The 22,914-nt window shown below is 43.6% G+C and overlaps 1 protein-coding gene across 1 annotated transcript in view; it reads left to right on the top strand.

Moving 5' to 3' along the window:
- LOC138259698 (phospholipid-transporting ATPase IK-like) overlaps positions 1 to 22,914 on the top strand; it is a 592,788-nt gene that overhangs the window by 225,334 nt on the left and 344,540 nt on the right. The window contains 1 exon segment of the mRNA XM_069207591.1: positions 16,249 to 16,407. Coding sequence (XP_069063692.1) covers positions 16,249 to 16,407 — 159 coding nt within the window.

The following is a 22,914-nucleotide window of genomic DNA, read 5'->3' as shown; positions in this document are numbered from 1 at the left end:
ATCAATAACCAATATTCAATATCAACAATCAACAATAATCAATAACATCAATAATCAATAGAGTCAATAATTGTCATACACCATGACCTTTCAGTCATGAATAACCACACCTTTTAGTAAAAGTAAGAATATTTATTTCCCTATATTAACAATGCTAAAGTCATGTAGATTAATCTCAATCTCAATATCAAATGAAACACATACAGAAACAATACTGGCTGTCCAAAGCGGCAGAAGAAACGTAATCTAGTCAAAGCTTGAACTACGACACATTCTAAGGTTATGGTGCAAATCAAGAACAAAGTCAACTGCGCGAGAGTGATAACATACATTTGAGTTCAGCAGAGAAATTCATCAAGCATTATCCCCTATTAGCAGAATTTCATTAGTGAGGATCCCTAAATAACACCAGATTAGCATGAGCATGGTGGGCTTCATGCAAAACAATTTAGTAACACAAATTTGGAAAAACATCTAACTATGGCTCTATCAAAGAGTACGGTTGGTACCTGGAAAAAGCAAATAGACATAAAAATCAACAGTGTAATTCATAATACCTATCTTCAATGTGGATCAGCAAGCAGAGTCAGTCTTCGCCCTCAGGACATCAGTCGATCACCAAGGCATCAGGATTCAGAATCAAAGTTTAGAAAACGCAAAGTCTTTAAGCATTAAAGTTAAGCATGTCTCTTGTCAAGACGCACAAGAAAACATTGACCTTTCGGCCAGCAAGAAAATGGGCAATGACGGTGTCTTCTCTCAGTGCAGTCTCGTTAAATCAAAAACAGTAAAACTATTTCTCAAATCCCTATTTGTCAATGAATCGCATGTTCATAATTTGTCCAATAAAACTAAAACTCCAAATCTATGAATTCTACTATTACTCCGTTCACATGTTGCTGATAGGTTGTCCTGCAATGTCCTCATCATCCGGCTTGTCAGGTAAAAATATTGTTGCAGCTTCTACTCCAGTCAGTGTCTTCATTGTTCTCCTCCTGAAAAAGTCAGTCTCACACACATATTACACACAAAATGGTACACTAGCAAGAACAGCATCTTCTAGCAGTCGGATCTTATGAGAAAACTTCTTGGCTATGAGTACATTTAAACAATGCAATTGAAAAGTTTAACTCTCTAGGACAGCCATTTATTAAATGTTAAAAAATACAGCTTTGACATGAGGCTTGGCAAGTAGGCAAAGACCTTCGCTAAGTTAAGGCCTACAATTTAGAAAGCTAAGACATAATGCAGAACCCTTAACATGACATAGTGCTACATTAGTCAAACATAACATTTAAAAGCATTAGAATACTAATAAGTACACTTCGTGAACATTGGCGGCCACTCGCCGTAATCACATTTTCAAATGCGTGCATTATATTTTCTACATTATTATATTTTCTACACAAACCCATTATTCAGAATATATTTACACTCATTAATAATTGTTATTAAAGCATGTGCACTAGCAATCCCTCATATGATGACTAAATGTGTCATCACACTAACTACTACCCAAATTTTTATTACATCAGCTAATATTCTGTCAATTTAATCCCTTCATGCCATTGTTCCCTTTCTGAATTTTCCCTGTATAATTTTTTCCTTTCCTTTTCTTCCCTCCTCTGATTATTCTTTGACCTTTTCAATGTAATTTTTTTGCATAATTTACACGATCCTCATATTCCAATTAGACAAACCACAATAATTAATATCCCCAGCAATATTTTCAATAGTATCCCATTCCAAATGTTGCTGAGCTAATTTCCCACTGAAGCAAAACCTTTACCAATCTTTTCCCAAACACCTGGTTCTATCAATTCTTTCAAATCAGCACTTTCATTAATCAGATTAGTAATTAAGCCTCCAATTTCTTTACTATTATTAGGAATATACGAACAACAATGTCTAGAATTAATCATTCTACAGACTCTGCCATCCTTCGCTAAATGAATGTTTAAAGCAAGACGATTTTGAAGAGTCATAGCTCTATCAGCAGCTAACTCAGTATCCATCAGGAGTATGGCTCCTGAAAAATTTGTCAGCATGTTATCCACAATAGTAGACAACTTTCGAATCTTTATCAAATTCAGAATGACTCCCTCTGAAGGAATCAGTGTTCCAAATATATCTCCCACTATACTAGAAAAGGACTCCCTCCTCTGTCTCATATGATGTAATTCAGTCACTTTCGGAAACATCTTCAAATCATTCATTTGATAAATCTTTGGGACAACTATCCCCAAATAGCATGTCTCATCCCATCCTCTTGGAAGACAGTAATAAGCATTAAGACCACAGATATAATAAATTCCGGGAATCGTCGGGTCCTGTCCAATTAACATGAACGTCCATTTACTCTGAAACAAAAACACATGCTTACATTTGCTCGTTCCCACAAATAAAATGTCAGTGCGTGATTTAGGCCTATATGTACAAAGTTTCCCTATGTGTTGCGCATCTAAAACTAATTTCCCTTGTATTTTAATTGCACTATAAGTATAATCATTCCTATAAGTCCTTTTCTCTAAGCCTTTTTCTAACTTCTCCTTCAATGCCTTTCTTCTGTTATCTGTGTGATCTAAAATGCTTTTCTCTAAAGGTGTACGCAAGCATGTTAGGTTATTCCTGTGAGCATAAGCTGTGCCAAACGTCAATGCAGGTTCCAAGAAACCTCTATTACTATGACAAACAAAAATGCCATGTCATAATTTGAATAAAAGTACTGGATGTACTCCTGGTTATAAAATCTTGTTAGTAGCTTACTGCAACTTAATCCATATGTTAAAGGCAAGCCATGGTACGTAACTCCTTCCTCTACTGATGAAGGAATCGGCGTATACGCATATTAATTCCTCGCATCCATCGTCTCAACATACTCACTCAACAAGCAATAGAAGACATTAGAAGAAAGGTCTCCTTGCTCAGTTGTATCCCTATGCCAATACTTCTTGTCTAACCTAAACCTCTCTATTGTCGTTAGTGCAGTAATTGTCTCAAAAGTAGAAGTATGGTTGGATTCACTCCTATCGAGAACAGACATACCCACAATCAACACCACAAACAATAACCCACACATAATCGCCAAACCAATACTCATATATTTACAACACATAGTATACCTATCCTGCTGGCTGATGCTGCTCTTGATCTGTAGAGAATCAGAAAGTAGAAGAAAATGTAGAAAAACTGAAGCAAAAATCAAAAACAAACAACTCTTCTTTCAGCAGTTATTTACAGCTTTCAGTCTCACTTCCAGGATCCCTTGTCAAAATCGGTAAGCAGCTTGTCAAAATCAGGTTTCAAAAGTCAAATCAGATTACCAATGTCTCTTCTGGTTACTTTCAACAGTCTCTTTTTAAAAACAAAATTCTCAAATTGTTTCAACAGTTCAGTTCATCAGCTTCCTTCAAGAGCCAAATTACTGACCCAGAATGTCTCTATCAAAACAAAAAGACACAAATATTTTTTGCCACTTGCTTGTTGTTGCATACACCCATTCAGGACCTGAGTATCTTTGACTTGCTATCCTCTTTCTTTTAAACTTTCGATCACCACTTCCTTTTCCTTTCCTTGCGACTCCAGCCACTTATCTCCTTTCAGCTGGCCTTTTGTCAGTGTTCTCTTTAGAGTTGAACTTGAACCTTCTCCTTGTTCTGCAGTGTTTTCTCTTGACGAACCTGCAATTGGTTCTGGAGGAGTCAAATCACAGTGACTTTGATCCACCTCAACTCCTTTCCCCTCTGGGACTGGCAATTGCTGTGTTGTGCTGTGTCTCTCAAGATCGTCTGCTTCTGGAAAAGGCCTCCTCTGACTAGGTTCTCCTGCTGCCTCAATTGAGATGGGCTCTCCATCACTCTCCTAGAGGTCTTCTCATTCATTTCTCACAGGAGTGACTGAACCGTTCTCAACTGGCTCAGATACGGTCTCAGTTCCCCTTTGTTCTCTTTCCAGCCCTGAGACTTGTTTCGCTGTTGTTGGTACTCTCAACAACTCTTCTTCATCATGATCCAGTGGACATGCAACTTTCTTTGTGTGTCTGGCATGTATCCAATTCGGAATTCAGGTACACTTAACAGCTGTGATAGTTGGCAGAACTACCTGGAAAGGTCCTTTCCAACGAGGCTCCAAACACATTTTCCTCACGTGTTTCCGGGCCACAAACCGGTCTCTAGCTCTCAGGTTGTGCCCTTGGTCATGGATCAGTGGCAGTGTGGTGGCTTCCACTTGCTGAGAGAAATAGAGAACCACATTAGCCAGACCTTTGCAGTAGTCCAACACTATATCATCTGTAATGTTGACAAGTGCATTTGCAGGCACCGCTGACAACCTCATGGCTCGGCCCATAAGGATCTCATGCTGCGACAATCCTGTCTTCCTTTAGGGTGTGTTTCTCATTGACATCAACACTAAAGGCAATGCGTCAGGCCATTTTCAAATTCGTGGACGCACACATCTTTGTAACTCTTGACTTCAAAGTACCATTCATCTGTTCCACTAGTCTTGATGCTTCAGGGCGGTAACTACAATGCAACTTCTGCTCAATGTTCAATGCAGCACACAGTAATTTAATTACTTCATTGTTGAAGTGACTTCCCCTATCTGGTTCTAAAGAGGTCAGAAACCCTGAAACCCCAAACGCGGTATCAGTTCCATAAGCAGTAGTTTTGCTACTGTGAGACTATCATTTCTTCGTACAGGGTAAGCTTCAGTCCAGTGACTAAAAATGCAAACAATCACCAACACATATCTCAAACCTCCACACACAGGCATCTCAATAAAATCCATCTGCATTCTGCTAAATGGACCTCCCGCTCTTCCAGTGTGGCTCAAGTTAACCACTGTCCCTTTCCCCACGTTTAACTGTTGGCAAATGACACAACAACGGCAAACTGCTTCAGCAACCTGCCTAAACCTTGGGTTGAACCAATCATGTTTGAACAACCAAATCATTGCATCCCTCCCAATATGGGTTTGACCATGATAGTACCTAGCCATTTGAGACAACAGACTATTGGACAAAACTAATTGACCCTCTTCTGAAACCCACAATTCATCTTGTCTTTGTACACATTTAGTTTTCTCCCTCTGTCAACATCATTCTGCAACATTTTCAGTTCTTCTAAGGTGTCAATTACTTTCAACGCGTAGCTTGGACATGTTTCCTCTTCTTCAGATAACAGTTCCCACTTATCGTTCAATGATAAACAGTTCAATGCGCAAAACCATGCGACTTGATCCGCATATCCATTTCCCAATGATACAAAGTCCTGCGACTTCAGATGTGCACTGCATTTCACCACAGCAATGGTTTGAGGCATTTGAATAGCATGTAACAGTTCTTTAATTCTCTCACCATTTCTCACTGGTGAACCAGAAGAGGTCATGAAACCTCTCTGTGACCACAACTGGCCAAAATCATGAACTATTCCAAATCCATACTAGCTATCCATATAGATTGTAACTTTCAGCTGAGCAGAAACATGGCACGCTCTAGTAAGGGCTACCAATTCTGCTACTTGGGCAGAAAACACTCCTCGAAGCCAAGAAGCTTCCAAAATACCAGTATTTGTGCACACAGCATATCCTGCTTTCAGTGTCCCTGCATTGTCCCTAAGACAGGAACCATCAACAAAGATAATTTGGTCATTTTCTTCCAATCGCGTGTCTCTAATGTCAGGTCTCGGTTTCGTCCACAAGTCAGTTACTTCAAGACAAGCATTCTCAACATCTTCCACTTGCTCAATTTCAACATTTTCATTTGGGAGTAAGGTTGCCGGGTTCAGCACTGTACATCTTTTCAATGACACATTTCGTGACCCAAAAAAACTCGTTTCATATCTGGTCAACCTTGCACCAGTCAAATATTGGGTTTTCGTCCATGTAAGTAGAATCTCAATAGAGTGAGGGACCATTACAGTCAGGGCATGTGCCATCACAATGCCCTCACACTGTGTAAGGCTTTGACCAACTGCTGCAACTGCACGCAAACAACCTGGTAAGGCTGCTTAAACTGGGTCCAAAGTAGCTGCCAAATATGCTACTGGCCGGTTTACATCTCCATGGACCTGTGTCAAGACAGCCAAAGAACATGCATCACACTCATGACAAAACAATGTGAAAGGTTTTGTGTAGCCAGACATACCCAAAGCTGGAGCCTTGCACAAACTTTCTCTCAATTCAGTGAACGTTTTTTTTCCAGACTGGTCTAACACTATGGGATCAGTGACTTCATTATAAGTTAGCTTCTGCAATGGTCTCAAAATGACTAAAAATTTTGGAATCCATTGGCGACAGTAGCCTACCATCCCTAAAAACATTCTGACATCTCTCTGCGTATTCGGGGGATTTATCTACAATATGGCGGTAATCCTTTCTCGGATTATTTTTCTTGATCCCTTCTCACTCTGGTGACCCAAGTATTTCACAACTTTCTGACAGTATTGCAATTTAAGCGGAGACGCTTTGGCCATCATTACGACTTCGGTGGTCTTTTCCAAAGACCGCCGAAGCCGCGGGCACCAACATACTGCTCGTGCTGGTGTTATGTTTGGAGCCCTATTATGACATTTCCGCTGGGCCAGTGGATGGAAACAGCATTTCTGCCCACTGGCCCAACGGAAAACTCACCACAACATTGAAGCCGGCTCGTAATCGAGCCAGCGGCAATGCTGAGATGCGTTGGGTGTAGCAGCACCCGTCGCGCATTCCACTGCCCATAATTTGGGCAGTGGAATGCACGATGTAGCTTTGCATGGGGGCCCCTGCAATGCCCATGCCAAGTGCATGGCCACTGCAGGGGCCCCCAAGCCCCTTCCAGGTCTCCCATACCACCAGCCTTTCCATGGCGGGGTTTATCGACATGGACAGGCTGGCAGATGGGGACTCGTAATCCCCAGGGCAGCGCTGCTTGCAGTGCTGCCCTGGTGGATTACAGCCGCCGAGACTGCCTGGCTGCAGGCTGGCAGCAGCCTGCCAGTATCAGCGGGATTACCACCGCGGCTCCACCAAGGACATAATGTGGCGGTAGGTACCACCAGCCTTTTGGCGGTACTATTGCCACATTATCGCCTCCCGTGGGGTCATAATGACCCCCTCTGTGACCAATCTTTCCCAAATGGTTCAACAGGGCAATCATATCATACTTGCACTCGTCCCTTGTTTTGGATGCAATCAGCAAACCATCAATGTACTGTACCAAGGTCAATTGGAAAGGCAATTCCAACAACTCCAAATTCTTTTTCAAGATCTGATTGAATATGGAAGGTGACTCTGAAAACCCTTGAGGAATTCTGCACTGACAATAAACTCGATCCAGAAATTTGAAACAAAAGAGAAATTGGCTATCCTCATGAAGAGGCACATAAAAGAAGACTTGTGACAAATCAATGACGGTGAACCACTCAGCATCACATGGAATCTGAAACATTATCACGGCTGGATTTGGCACCATGGACAAAATTTGACCACAATCTCATTTATTTTTCTCAAATCCTGGACAATTCAAACTTTCCCACAGGGCTTTTGCAAACCCCTTATGAGTGAATTACATGGCCTGCTCAATACTTCCTTCAAAACCCCTTGCTTTACAAAATCTGCAATTATCTGGGCAACCTTCATAAGGACATCTTGCGGCATGTGGTACTGAGGAAGTTGAGGAAAAGCTGCATTCAGCTTTACAATAACTTTAACTGGCTCAACTCCCTTTATCAGACCTACTTCTTTTCCTGTCAAATCCCACACTTTTTCCTTTACTGTTCCCTGCAAATCAGGATGAAGCTCTTTTACAGTGAACATCGGGAAAAATTTAATCAGAGGGTACTCCTCATTTGTAGTTTCCTCCTCTGTCTCTGGGGTTTGGTCATCTTCATCATCACTATTCGTCTGAATCTCAATTCTATCATTTGAACAAGTAATCAAACATTTTGTTTTACACAGCAAGTCTCTTCCCAGTAGGGATACCGGACTTGAATCACAGACTACAAACTTGTGCAATCCCTGGAAGTTGCCAATTTTAACCTGAACTGGTTCTGTAATCAGGTTGGTAAATACTGATTCGCTACTCCTATAATCTGAACTGTTCTACCTGAAAGGGGCAAGTTTGGAACTACTGCACTTCTAACTGTAGAGCGTGTAACTTCCGTGTCAACCAAGAATGAAACTCTGTAACCCATAACTTTTCCCTTCACATAGGGACCTCTCTGATCTACTTCTAAGGAAGTTGCAAGCACACATGGCTCCTCATCTGAACTGTCACTCATCTTATCATCATTTATTCCGTTCTCACTGTGTAATGGGAATTGATGCACTGTTTATTATTTTGATTAAGCCTGTGACCTGTTGAGAAAGCATCATCTGTTGCTGCTCCCATGGGGCCTGAGCTATTTGAATTTGCTGTCTAGGTACAATGGGAACCTGCTGTTGCATTGGCTGCAGCTGTGTCATTTGTACACGTGGCATTTGCACCTGCTGCACGGGTTGAAAATTCTGCACTTGATTCACATTATTCTGAAAATTTGGATTACGACCATTCACTCTCGGCCCTCTCATATTCTGTAATGAATTGATGTCAATACTTTGCTGAACGACACCTTCCTGCACAATCATCGGACAGTCCTGTTTCCAATGTCCAACAGCTCCGTAAACGTGACATGGCAATAATTTCTTCATTCCCTGCACATTATTCTGAACCCCTACAGTCTGGACTACGATTCACGTTACCTCCGCGCCCTTTACCTCTCATCTGAGGCTGCTGCTGCGGTAACTGTTGTGGAAAATTCCCTTGCATACCCATTTGAGCTGCTTTAATCTGCATCTCCATCGCCTTCTCTTTCAGCTTTCTCTGCTTCATTTCAGTGTCATCCCTACAGTAATTCGCATACTGCAACACCTCATCAATCGGCTTTGCTTGCCAGCAAATAAAAAGACTCTTAATCATCTGGCTAATTTCAGGTCTCAATTCTTCCACAAATCTGAACACAAAATGAATCATCTCTTTTGCCTCTATAGTCTCTGTACCACTGTAATGCTTGGACGTCTGCAGCAATCTCACATAATATGCATGTATCGACTCCTTTGATTCCTGAGCTGTCCTGTCAATCCTCTGCCAATCAATATTCTTGGGTGAAATTCTCGTTTTCAAGAACTCAATCATCTTATAATAATATTTCATTACATCAGGGGACGGTGAACCCGTATTCTTGTCTCTCTTTGGCTCGCTTGTTTGCCAATCTATACTCCACAGATCAGCTGGAACAACTATCTTGACACTTGGCAAGTTTCACAAACCTATCTGTCTGCTGATACCACTCTAGTGGCTTCTCTCTCAATCTTGGATAATCATTTGTAAATGAGAGAATGTCACTCCTGCTGCAAGGGACGTGAACAGAATTCCCTCCTGGAATCTCTCTCATTGGTAAAATTTCACTGGATCTTTGTCCTGCTGCACATTTGCATTCAGCTCCACAGAACCCCTTTTCCTCTTGTCTCTTTTCTTTACCCATCTGCCTTCCCATTTGTCTAATGCTCCTCAGGTCTGGGCACTTTGAAGCAATTCCTTAAGGTGTGCCTTCATTCCGGCAGATCTCATGTGTTCAAAATCTTTAGCCTCAAAATCCAATCTGTAACTCCTTTTCAAATGCTTCGTTTTCTCTTTTTCTGTGCCATACTTCTCTGCCTGGGTCTACTAGTTTCTGATGCATATTGCTCACTTCCCTCGTAATCTTCGGGCACAGACATCTCAACTCTGCCTCTGTGTAGGATTCTAACCTGTTCACACCCATGGTTCTCTCAATGAGTTCACTCACTTCCATACTTAACCTAGCATCGGTCAACACTCCTCTCCCTTAGGAGCTCATTGCGGTGTATTCAGCTTGTCTAACCATTCAGTCAACTGCTGAGTTGTCAAACCTTGCAATGAAATGTTACTGGCTTGGACTGGTGGCACCTGCTATGAAACTGCATTTGGTGCCTGCAGTGTCAACAATTTGAAACTCTGGCTAGCGTTTGACCCTGCCATAGTATCTGGAAATGCTACAAATGGACTGAGGTCTAACAATGATCTTGATCCGTCAAAGTTCTGTCCCACAGGAGAGACTATTCGAGCATTTTCATTATGTACTCCCCTCATTATATTCTGGGACATGGCTCCCTGCTGACCTACAGTAGGTTTCTTCTGTGCAAGTAAGGGTACAGCTGGACCAACAGTAATAGGTAACGATATAGCATCTGGGGCTGGTCTTGCACTTATGCTCTGTGGGAGAGTAACTCCCATATTCTGATTCATCATCGGAGTCATATCTGACTGTGTCCATGTTACTGGAGTGAATCTTGGTATTACATGCGGCTGCACTTGGGGTAATAAAAGTGGAGTTGGTTTTGTCTGAACCAACATCGGTCTCGAGAAAACCTGTTCCGTAGGCTCCATTAAGTTCAAAGTCATTTCCATAATGGGCACATCAGGGTAAATTCTCTGAACCTGTGGCGGTCGCACCTGATTTTGCACTACAGAAGTAGTTGCCACATTAAGGCCACACTGCATGGCATTCTCTGTAAGGCTAGCATTAACCTGCATCGGACTGATAGTCCCATTAACCAATGTCGGAGCTGTTGGATCAGCACTGGTGCTCGGACCACTCCCATGTGCTGTATATGGTGGTGGGCGATTTCTCAATAACTGTGTAATAAACTCATCATCATCTGATTCCTCCTCCACCGTTGAAGACTTTCTACCCTCCCTACTTTCGGACGGACTTCTGTTAGACTTTCTAGTAGCTTTTCTTCCTTCCTTCTCATTGTCCAGCGTAATTGCTGGAATCAACTTAATACCGTGCAAGGTCTCCATCCTCCAAACTCTCTGATCACTGTCCCATCTAGCCCTCATCCTCCTCTCGAATTTCTGTTATTTCCCCTATTAGCAGAATTTCATTAGTGAGGATCCTTAACTAACACCAGATTAGCATCAGCATGTTGGGCTTCATGCAAAACAATTTAGTAACACAAATTGGGAAAAACATCTAACTATGCTCTATCAAACAGTGCGGTTGGTACTTGGAAAGAAAAATCAAATAGACATAATAATCAACAGTCTAATTCATAATACCTATCCTCAATAGTCTTCGCCCTCAGGACATCAGTCGATCAGCAAGGCATCAGGATTCAGCATCAAAGTTCAGAAGATGCAAAGTCTTTAAGCATTAAAGTTAAGCACCTTTCTTATCAATACGCACAAGAAAACATTGACCTTTTGGCCAGCAAGAAAACGGGCAATGGTGTGTCTTCTCTCAGTGCAGTCTTGTTAAATCAAAACCATTAAAACTATGTCTCAAATCCCTATTGGTCAATGAATCGCATGTTCACACTTTGTCCAATAAAACTAAAACTCCAGATCTATGAATTCTACTATTACTCTGTTCACATGTCGCTGATAGGTTGTCCTGCAATGTCCTCATCATCCGGCTTGTCAGGTAACAATATTGTTGTAGCTTCTACTCCAGTCAGTGTCTTCATTGTTCTCCTCCTGAGGACGTCAGTCTCACACACATTACACACAGAATGTTACATTAGCAAGAACAGAATTTTCTAGCAGTCGGTTCTCATGAGAAAATCTTCTCTGATATGAGCACATTTAAACAATGCAAATGGAAAATCACAGTTTAACTCTCTAGGACAGCCATTAATTAAATGTTAAAAAATACAGCTTTGACATGAGACCTGGCAAGTAGGCCAAGACCTTCTCTAAGTTAAGGCCTACAATTAATAAAGCTTAGACATAACGCATAACACTTAATATGACATATTACTACATTAGTCAAACATAACATTTCACAGCATTAGAATATTAATAAGTACACTTTGTGAACCTTGGCGGCCACTCATCGCAATCACATTTTCAAATGCGTGCATTATATTTTCTACCTTATTATATTGTCTACACAAACCCATTATTCAAATACATGAACACTCGTTAATAATTTTTATTAAAGCACCTGCACAAGCAATAACAAAAGGCTTTGATTTCACGATGATTAATATCGGTGACAGGGTGATGGGTAAAGTGCATGCGGATCCCAAAGATTAGCCGGAATGTACTGAATCTTTGAGGGTAGTAAAACATAAAAAGTGAAGATGGATTAATATGGAATTTGAACGGGGTAATGCAGGTTTAAAATAATGAAGTGAATGTGTATTTTCGTTGCTCAAAAATTATAAAGGCTTAATGATGGGAAATGGTCCAAAACAATACTGAAGAAAGAAACTGGAAAGAAATGTGCAAAACGGGAAGACTACAGATATAATTTATGATTTGGCAGGTGGTCCGCCAGTCCTTAAGGTCAGCGGAGGCCATGGCCTCCACTGCCCTAGCAGAGTTTCATTTACCATAGCTTGAGATATAAGCCTGTCTGGCAGGGATCTCAGTACCTTTAGTCTATCTGCTGGTGTGGAGGATGGACTGAAGACACAGGAGAATGCTGAACAGGTGCCATGTTTTTTTGGCCACGTTCATCATTCATTTGAATTTTTCTGAGCAAAAACTCCTATAGCTGGAGTTTGTTCCAGAAAAACATAAAAACAATCAACTTGAAACACTGGACATTTTCTAGTTGATTTGCGACCACCCAAAATTGACAGCGTAACCTTCATTTTGACTTGACTGAATGCTGTGTCCAGGGTTTCGCTGGCAAAGATGGCTGAGGCATTACCAGCTCAACTATTGTCGCTCCCAGAATATAAATGAGATGTAGAGTGGCATGTTTGATGTTATAGTAGAACCGCAGAATTACAGCGGTTCTCACATCACCAAACTTCAAATGACCCACTTTGTTTTAAAGTAGTCAATTTTACATCTTTGTTGTTTATATTTTCCCGCATTTTTTCTTGTTACTCGTAGTTGAAAGGTGCCTGTTAAATAGGAATAAGCATGTCTTATTTTCTGTGTTACTTCACCCTACACAATAGAGTCTTGTTTTTATTTTCGGATTCACCACAGCTCACGTAGGATAGTGCAGGCCATTTGGACTAATTTATTGGACTAAATTAACAGACAGAGCATGATTTTTAGTGTGGGATTTATTTGTAGAGTACCTTTCTAAGCACAAGTTTTGATCATATTTTTTCAGTCCAAAGAAACTGCATCCAATAAATATTTGGCTGTGTAAAGCAAATAGTGGGAGCATGGTCACTGTTGTACCTCAGTTTCGGTATATCATGGGTCTCCAACAAGTTGAATGGAAGCTACTAGTAGTACGGCACACCATGGCAGTGGTTAGGACAATAGCATCAAAATGTTGACGCTAGTGCAGCAAAACATAGGCAGGCCCGTTGATTAAAATGGGTGCGTAATTTTAACACCTGCAGGTGGACAAAATGGTGGAAAAATGGTGCAGTGAAATGTTGTAGACTTTGCAGCGCCATTTTTTCAGTCCTCCCTGCGTGGGATTGCCTCCCCTTGCATACATTATGCCTGGCGCAGGCATAATGTGGCACAAGTATTTACAAAGGGGCTAAATGCAAGCATTGTAAATATGGCGCGGGAGAAAGGCCTCCTCAACGCCACCTTAACGTTAAAAAAATGACACTAGGGCGGCGCAAGGTTGGACTATGGGCTTGTATATGTGCCTCTTAATGTTTCTTCCAAAAACTGATAGTTTTTTCTTTGGGGAAGTGTATTTGTTTGACAAAATTGAACTGTGGTACTTGATACAAATACTAGATTTTCAAAACTTTAGTAGAGCACATATTCGAAAGATAATTCAAGCTGAGCTGGGGAGACTTATTACTGTGGTTATATCTTTTGTTCTAGAAAGCTCTTGCTGTTCCAGCCATTATTTCATTAGTCATGTGTGGGCATTTCATACTGATAATGCTTTTCTTGACATTTATGCTCGTTACCTTGCATTGAGTATTGGGATGATGACTGCTGACAATCCTGCAAGGGGTAGTCACTACTGTAATGTTAACAGTTATGGTCACTATTGTGACAGTGATAAAATGTGTTAATAGCTTAGAAGGATTTTCCTTGATCACAAGTAGTGTTCTTTATAGACGTTTAAAAACCCTGCCTGCATTTCGATGTACGACACAAAATCCTTATGCAATGATTGAGGTCCAGGCGAGTTCATACTAGTCTTTATTCAATGCAGTCAATGACCAAGAGTTTGGCAAATCATATATGCGTCAGGATTCTCACATACATTAATTAGATCCAAAATTATGTCTAGAAGAATACTCTACAGGATCATATTTAGAAAAAACCTACATGGTAGATGATAATGATGATGACCTTACAATAATGAAGAATAAAACAACAACATTATTCCCTAATCTTTATGTTTTCATAAGGCTGGAACCTACCGCCAAAGGGCACTCAAGCACTTGCGGGAAAGTTAAAGGCAAGCAATATAATATATATTACACAGTGGCTGTCGCAACTGTGTAGAATATATACGTGGGTGATAGTTTCCATATGTAGAGTGTTGTTTTTTCTAATGATTTTGGCACTGTTTGCCGAATCTTCACCAACCTTTACCAACAAAAGCTCATCCACCTTAGCTCCTTCCTGGAAAGTTTAAGGTGATCTGCCAAGCGTGGGCCAAGTAAAAAAGTGTGGGGGGGGGGTAAAACTGATTTTTACCCATGCATTTTCCATAGGTAGAATTAAGACAATGATACATAAAAAAAGGCCTGGACAAAATAATTTCAAATTTGGCAGAAAGTTAGGTATATTTCCAGAAAGCGTTCTTTTTGTGATTTGGTGTCATTCTGTTCAGCCATTTCAGACAAATTAGGGTTTAAAATGTATAGATAGCTATTGCTGTCAAACTTCTGCTGCAGTTCTTTTGGAGCCCCATGGGAAGAGTCAGTATGCACAAACTTATTGGTAGATCCCATGGGATATCCACAGAACAAACACAATGCTATTGGGGCCCAGAATGTCTAGAACAATGTTCCACCTGCCATTTTGGGATGCAGGAATTCTGTCTTGAGGTACCTCCCTATGGCCAAAAATCCAAAACAAAAAGCTGTTTGGATTTACCGCAGCCCTGATCTGGTGCTTGGCTGAGCCAAGTTCACTACAGGCCCGCCATGTACAGTGAGGCAACAACCCTCCTCTGCGCATGGCCAAAGGCTGTGCACAGTGACGCAAGGACCCTGCCGCTCATGTACTGTGAGAGGCCGTACATGGTGAAGGGTTGGCTTCAAACGCACCATAATAAGATATTACTTTACATTAAACACACATATAGAAATTCACTGGAAAAAACAAAGGTTAAAGTGGAGTCGAATGTGAGGAAGGTAATAAGGTTTTAACTGGCATTAAAAAAACATTGAAATTCACTGAAAAAGCTCTACGGTTTAAAAACCATAAAACCAGGAATAATCGCTATTGACACCTAACTGACATAATTATAACTTGCACTGCTGTGATGCACTCCTTATGACCTCACATGTTACATCACTCATGACATCTGAAATCTATTGCGGTGCAAGTTCTACTTCTTCTAATGTAACAGAAACCATCCAGGAGCATACTACTCTTGGAGGCTATATGATACCTGCGTGACGTAGCCTTGGATGCTGTGTGAGGTAATTTTGGGAGCTATGGTAACGTCAGTTGTAAGCTATCTAACAGCTTTATGGAATTTATGGGGGCCAGGCGAGAATTTGGTAGAGGCCATGGTCTGAGAACTAGTGTGACTGTTGGAGTTTCTACTTTTGGAGGCTGTGTGAGGTTCTCCTATAGGCTTCTCAAAGTCCATTTAAGTTTTGTGAGAGTCTGGTGGGATTTACAGGAGCGTCTGCTGACATTACAAGAAGTCCAGAGATGCGGTGTAAGGCTTTGTTGGAGCAAGGATGGACTCTTTGCATGCATTTGATGGTCTGTGGTTTTGTGAGGATTATGTGGTATTTAGGTGTGTATGTGGTATGCAGGTATGAAGCTGTGCGCTTTCACTATATTTTGCTTTCAACTTGGTTTACAACTTTAAATGACTTAGGCCTATTTTAGAGAGCTGTACAACCTATCCGTTTCTATACCTATGGACTATTTGACTGTTTCAGGGATTTTTTGAACAGGTATGGTAACAGTTAGTATTATGATTCATTTCAGTATTAGGCTTATGGTTAAGGATAGGCTTGGAATATGTCTGAGAGGGTGAATGAAATGCACTTTTGACAAGAGTTGATGACGTGTTGGATATTACTGCATTCATTCTTCTATAATAAATGTCAGTTTCATTTGGGAGGCAGGCCGAGTGTTATGAGAGGCTCCGAACAGCAAGATGCACACGTTCGTTGGAAACTTGGAGTGGAAGGGTGAAAAACACCCCTTGGACAATGAGAAGATGCTCTTACGAGGGTGCAGCATTCGGAACACAGCAGCCTGCTATGGGCTCGTCGTTTATGCAGGTGGGGTTTTCAAACAATATTTGTGTTAGTTGTATCAAGCTACTAAAATAAATGCGTGATTTATCCCATACAGTGATTCAAAGGATTAGATTGTTATATAACACATCATTAAACATCTTGAGTAATTAACCAACTTTTGGTGAGACTACATCATAAAAACAATGCCAACCACGCAGAGCAAAAGTCGGAGAATTAAGCTAGTTATTGTCAACAGTCAACGATTCAAGTAATTATGGTGTAAATGCGTCCTAAATGTGCCCCTGATTATCTTTGCACGAGGAAGGACTGAAAAACATTCACTAACGGAGATGTATGACTATCGATCTATGTGGGTTTGTGGGTGTATCACAATAATGTGTGTCTGGTAGTAGTTCTAATATAGTCAGTGTAAATGTTCACTGTAAGTTTATAGGTCATCTGTTTCTCGCATCAATTTAAAAAATGTAGTGTCCCATTTTATAGGGAGACGTCAACTCTGTCCTTCCTATGCCTGCCGGTGCCATATTTATTTTCATATTTGTCCATTTGACTAGTTCTTTCCTAAAATAGCATTATCTGGGGCTGTCTGAAAGTGAATACGCATCAGAATCAGTTGTTTGGCCCGCCATAATGCTACACCTATCAACAGGCAAGCTGATGTATCTGTTTTGGGTCATGACAACAAATCCAGCAGGCATGTTTCTTGGAAGTTTGGGCTCGACTGCTCCTATTAGAGCAGATCCAAGACTGGTTTGCATTTGGCTGGGTCTGAGACGCGGGCTTCGTGCTCACTATGCCAATGGAGCCAAGCTGCATCCGCTTGACCAGCCCCGAACCACTACAAAACTGGTATTGGGTTATCTGCATTTCGCTTCAGAGAGGACCTGGCTTGGCAGTTCAGGATGAACTTTTCCTATTGGAGCATGACCAAGACTGCTGTGTACTTAACTCGGTCTAATCTGAGGTGGCATTGTGAGCAAAGGAATGATGGGTTGGAATGATACCCTGAACAATTGACAGTGGTTAGATTTACTGCAAGCATTTCTCCCACCACATTAATGTGTTTGATGTTACTGGTGAGCACAAATTGTGCTTACAATGTACGTGAGTCTATTGTTATCTCCTTCCTCAATGCTGTAGGTATGGGGAAGCTCTATACTATATAGAAGAAGTCCTCCTCCTCACTGCAACATCTGGAGCAAGTGTCTGAAATACTCATGTGCATAGACCGATGTATGTATGTGTATTGCATACAATTACATTTCAATGATGTTATTCTGTATTGCCTAATACTCTGGCCATATGAGTGCAGTTTCCCATTCCCTGTCAGAGATGTCCCTGTGTAGACCTGTTTCCCAGCTCACTCTTATGGAACCCAGGGCGTCTGGAATCAGTTCCCTGATCATTTAGTGATTATTTCCATCACCCACCTTGCAGCTTTGCGTGCTCTTTTGTCTACTACCTCTGTAAAATGGGACACCATAGAGGTAAATTGTGGGTATATATTTCCTCCTAACTTGTTTGGATTAGACATCTGTGCCAGTAATAAATACATACTTTCTGCAACTTAGAATATATTAATGTCTGGTTCCAGACACTAACACTAATTACAGCCTCAGAGATGGATCTCTGATTTAAGGGTCTATTTTTGTGTTTTAGCCTCTGGTAACCCTGCCTCATATAACCATATAATTGCTCATTACAACTGAGCTGCCAGGCCTTATTTTTCTATATCCAGGACTCCAAGACCCCTGTTCATGCTCTGGAGGTGTGATTTATTAATGGTAATTCTACATCTGTCCACTCCCTCCATATCAGTAGCCCCTGGCGTGGCCAATCCTGCGACCAAGATGGCTGCACGCATTGAAGCTCCGAAGGCATCGCCCATGTACTGCTGCCTTTGGGCACATTCTAGCCACTGTAATGGCTCTGAACCCCAGGCTTATGGAGCATGGGGGGTGCTGAGCCTGATATTGCCACCCGTGATTGGAGGAGACTTGGGAATCGACAGCCAGCGCATGAGCCCGCCATCGTGGCCTGATGTGGCTTTCAGAGGCCCACAGGGACAGGGCCCACGGGTGAGCCTGAGGGCAGGGCAGTGGTGTGTGCGGCACTGATCAGTAGCCTGATGGTTTCACAGGCCACTCCTGTTCTATGTGCTGCACCTCCCCATCCTCAATGACTGTGAAACCAGAGTGCTGTGGTGCAACATCTCCGACAGTGTGGGAACGCTCCCCACCTGAAGGCCTGATGGATACATGTGCCTGCTGACTACACTGTGCACTCCTGGGCTGATCGAGCTGCCTCCATCTGCCTTTTTATACCCTTGCACGTGTGCCCCCCTTCTCTCTGTATAAACCATAGGTGGCGCAGTAGGAATTTGGACAGGGTCAACGCCGTGGGACAGCACCCAAGAACAAGGGTGACAACAGGAAGAGTTGGAATGACCTACGGGGGAAGGTGCGTTCCATGGTTGCAAGACACCAGGTAGCTGTACAGAGGACTGGCGGTGGACCCCCACCTCCTCCTCCACAACTAACAACCAGGGAGGAGCAAGACTTGGCAATAATGCATCCTGAGGGCCTCGCAGGAGTATCAGGAGGACTGGACTCTGGTAAGTCAAATCTTTACTACTATATCCCCCACCCTACCTGCATGCCATCACAAACTCCTACCCCTACCCTCACCTTCATCACTCCACCACCTCACATATACCCCACTATCACAACCCACCCATCCCAAAACCAAGTCCTGCATGTAATACCAATCCATGGACCCCCATCACAGACCTGCATGGACACCCATCACCACAGCATGCCCATTAGAAAGAATCACCTAGCCCACAAAATCACCAAGCACACAAGGCAAAGCTGATAGGGCAATCCCAACCATACAGGGAAACACACCCATGCACAAGATGGCACACTCAGATACAATAACACTGCATTTTTATCCCCACAGGACTCCTACTCAACGTCACGGGAGAGGAGTTGGCAGCAACATCCAGTCCCCCCACAGAGGAGGCCCACAGTGATGACAGCAGCTCTGCACGCCTGGATCACGATGACCAACCTGGCCCATCAGGGACCTCTGGACAGTCGGTTACCCTGACACGTCAATCAGCAGTGTGTCCATCACTACAGGGACCCCAGGCAACCCCACAAACACAGGACGATCAGGGACCTGGGGTCAGTGGCAGTGGGCACCCTGCTCAGGGGACAGAGGCACAGGACACCAGGGAAACTGGGAGGACTGTTGTACGACAGGGGGAGGAAAGGCCCAGGGAACCGACTCTCCAGGAGACACTCACCAGCATCCTGGGAGCATACCACCATTCCAGCAGATCATGGGCCAGATACTGTACAAGTTGCAGGAGACCCAGTGGCTGCAGTAGGGACAGTACCTGGGGACCAGGGAGGGCCTAAAAAACATCTACACCATCCTAGTCACCATCGTAGGGGTGCTGCCTGACATGGGCAACACCATAAGGGAGGCAGTGGCACAGCAATGGGCCCCAGACACTAGCCACACCGAAAAACAGCCCTCCACCTGCGCTAGTGGATAGGAGGCCCCGCCACAGGAACAACAGGCCACCAGCATCCCACCCCCGCAGAAGGAGAACCACCCCGCAAACGGTCCCTGCGATCCAGGCAGAAGCCATAGAACATTGCCAAGACCCCTGCCAGGAAATAGGACTCTCCTGATTGTCACCCTTCTGTCCCACTCTGTCACCCTGTCCAACTTGAACTGCCATTACTCCCATTCCTAGGCCCCATTGGACAATGCACCTGTGGTACCAAGAGACTGGACTCTAACTGGACATTCCTCCACTATCACCCCAGCCCATTGCACAACCCCCTCTACGTATGAGCACTTAAATAAACACCCATGTAACAAATACAAATCTGGAGTCTGTCAAATGATTGAAATATGTATTAGTACAACATTCTGAAAACATTGCAAGTCTTATGTACAGGAGCCAGAGTGGGCCACAGAGATCTGAAAATAGAATGCCAAAGGGTACAGTGAGTGGCCACAGACATAGGGAAATCAGGCTGCCATGTCCAATGTCCAACAGAAAACTGAAATGTAAAGTGAAGTTACAGTGTCTTACCTGTGTGTCACTGGAGGTACTGCTGTATTGTATTATATTACTTCTGTTGTCCACATCTTCTTCCTCTGGCTCCTCTTCTTCACTGTCCACAGGCTCCACCACTGCCACAAGACCATCTCCAGGCTCATCCTCCTGCAGAAAAGGCACCTGGCGTCTCAATGCCAGGTTGTGCAACATGCAACATGCAACAATGATCTGGCATACCTTTTTGGGTGAGTAGTACAGGGATCCGCCGGTCAGATGACGGCACCTGAACCTGGCCTTCAGGAGGCCAAAGGTTCTTTCAATTATCCTCCTTGTTCGCCCATGTACCTCATTGTAACATTCCTCTGTCCTTGTCCTGGCATTCCTCACTGGGGTCAGTAGCCATGAGAGGTTGGGGTAACCTGAGTCACCTGCAAATATCGAGGGATACCTGTTGGACACACACTAACCCTTAGGGACAACCCCATACCCAGACAGCAACTTATACTGGGCGGGGACCTTGGGCTCACCTATTAGCCACACCCAGTGCCTCTGGATTTGGCCCATCACATATGGGATGCTGCTATTCCTCAAGATAAATGCATCATGCACAGAGCCAGGATACTTGGCATTCACATGGGAGATGTACTGGTCCGCCAAACACACCATCTGCACATTCATAGAGTGATAGCTTTTTCTATTCCTGAACACTTGTTCATTTCTCCGGGGGGGACAAATGCCACATGTGTACCATCAATGACACCAATGATGTTGGGGATATGTCCCAGGGCATAAACGTCAGCTTTCACTGTGGCCAAATCCTCCACCTGGGGGAATACAAAGTAGCTGTGCATGTGTTTCAGCAGAGCTGACAACACTCTGGTCAACACGTTGGAGAACATTGGCTGAGACATCCCTGATGTTATGGCCACTGTTGTTTGGAAGGAACCACTTGCCAGGAAATGGAGCACTGACAGGACCTGCACTGGAGGGGGGATACCTGGGGGCTGGCGGATAGCTAACATCAGGTCTGGCTCCAATTGGGCACACAGTTCTTGGATTGTGGCCCGATCAAGTCTGTATGTTAGTATAATGTGTCTGTCCTCCATTGTCGCAAGTTCCACCTGGGGTCTGTATACCAGAGGATGTCACCATCTCATATTCATCCTCAGCGGTTGAAGCCTATGGAGAAAAACGGTGAGCAGAGGGTCATATTCACACATCAATTGAAATAATATTGCATCATTTCCTTTACAGAACCTGTATGTGAATCCGAGAGTCCGTTGTTGTGCCAATGTCTGCTGTGACGCATTTAGGTGCCATGGACTGTGCCCCCCTGAAATTGCGGCTGCCTGACCTGTGAGGAGGGACAAGTGGAAATGAGGTAATTCCGCTGGCGTTGTGCGCTGTTGCAGTAGGCGGTCCACCACCGCCACGCAACTTCGCATTGGTTATCATTGGGCCCTATAGGTTCCAGGAGCTAATGGTGATGTACGCCGTCAGTGATGGTATGCAACGCCGCGGTCGTGACCTCCATTTTCTATCTATTCACTCTCTTGCTACCTGATCTTCAACACGAGAGGACCTACACTGCAAGTGCTGCTGTGACCTGTGTCTGGAAGCGCCAATGGCTCATGTGTCTGGGGACAGGGCCCCTGTCTTCATTGCTGAGGAGTTGGAGAAACTGGTGGATGGGTTCCTACCCCAGTACACGTTACTCTACGGTCCTCCAGACAAACAGGTGAGTACACTGTGAGCATGATGCATGGGCCATGAATGTGTGGATTGCTGTGTGTGTAAGCCACATGTGGGGGGGGCTGAGGCGTCCTGGCCAGAGTGCTGCATGTATGGTGGCCAATGTATGTGCATCAGGGGATGGGAGGAATCTGGTGGGCCATGAATGTGACGGTCTGGAAGGTTAACAAATTCCCTTTTCTGCTGTCTTTTCCATGCAGGTCAGCGCCCATCAGAAAAAGGGTATTTGGCGTGCCATCGCCAAGGCGGTGCGGACACTGGGGGTCTTTGACAGACGGAGCACCCACTGCCTCAAATGGTGGGAGGACCTGCACTGCTGGGCAAGGAAGACGGGGGAGACCCAGCTGGGGCTGGCCTCCAAACAAGGAAGGGGTGTCAGTCGTACACTGACCCCCCTGATGTTCTGCATCCTATCGGTGGCGTATCCAGAGTTGGATGGGCGCTTGAAGGCATCACAGCAGCCACAAGGGGGTGAATTCAGATTCAGAATCATGACTGTGCGCGTGTTAAGGTTTACCTGGGTGGGGGATGTGGGCTGTGGGGGCCCCTAGGCCAGGGCGAACATGGCAGGGTAGGTCTCTTGTTGGGCAGGCTCTGAAGCACTCCAACCCCAATAGTGTTAGTGGGCCTCTACTCCCGGGCAGGTTCCTGTTGGTTTCAGGTGTGCAGCTAATGGCGCTAGGCATTGTACCCCA

This window comes from Pleurodeles waltl, chromosome 9 (genome assembly GCF_031143425.1).
Source record: "Pleurodeles waltl isolate 20211129_DDA chromosome 9, aPleWal1.hap1.20221129, whole genome shotgun sequence".
Lineage (NCBI taxonomy): Eukaryota > Metazoa > Chordata > Amphibia > Caudata > Salamandridae > Pleurodeles > Pleurodeles waltl.
This window is presented reverse-complemented; position numbering and strand designations above follow the sequence as displayed.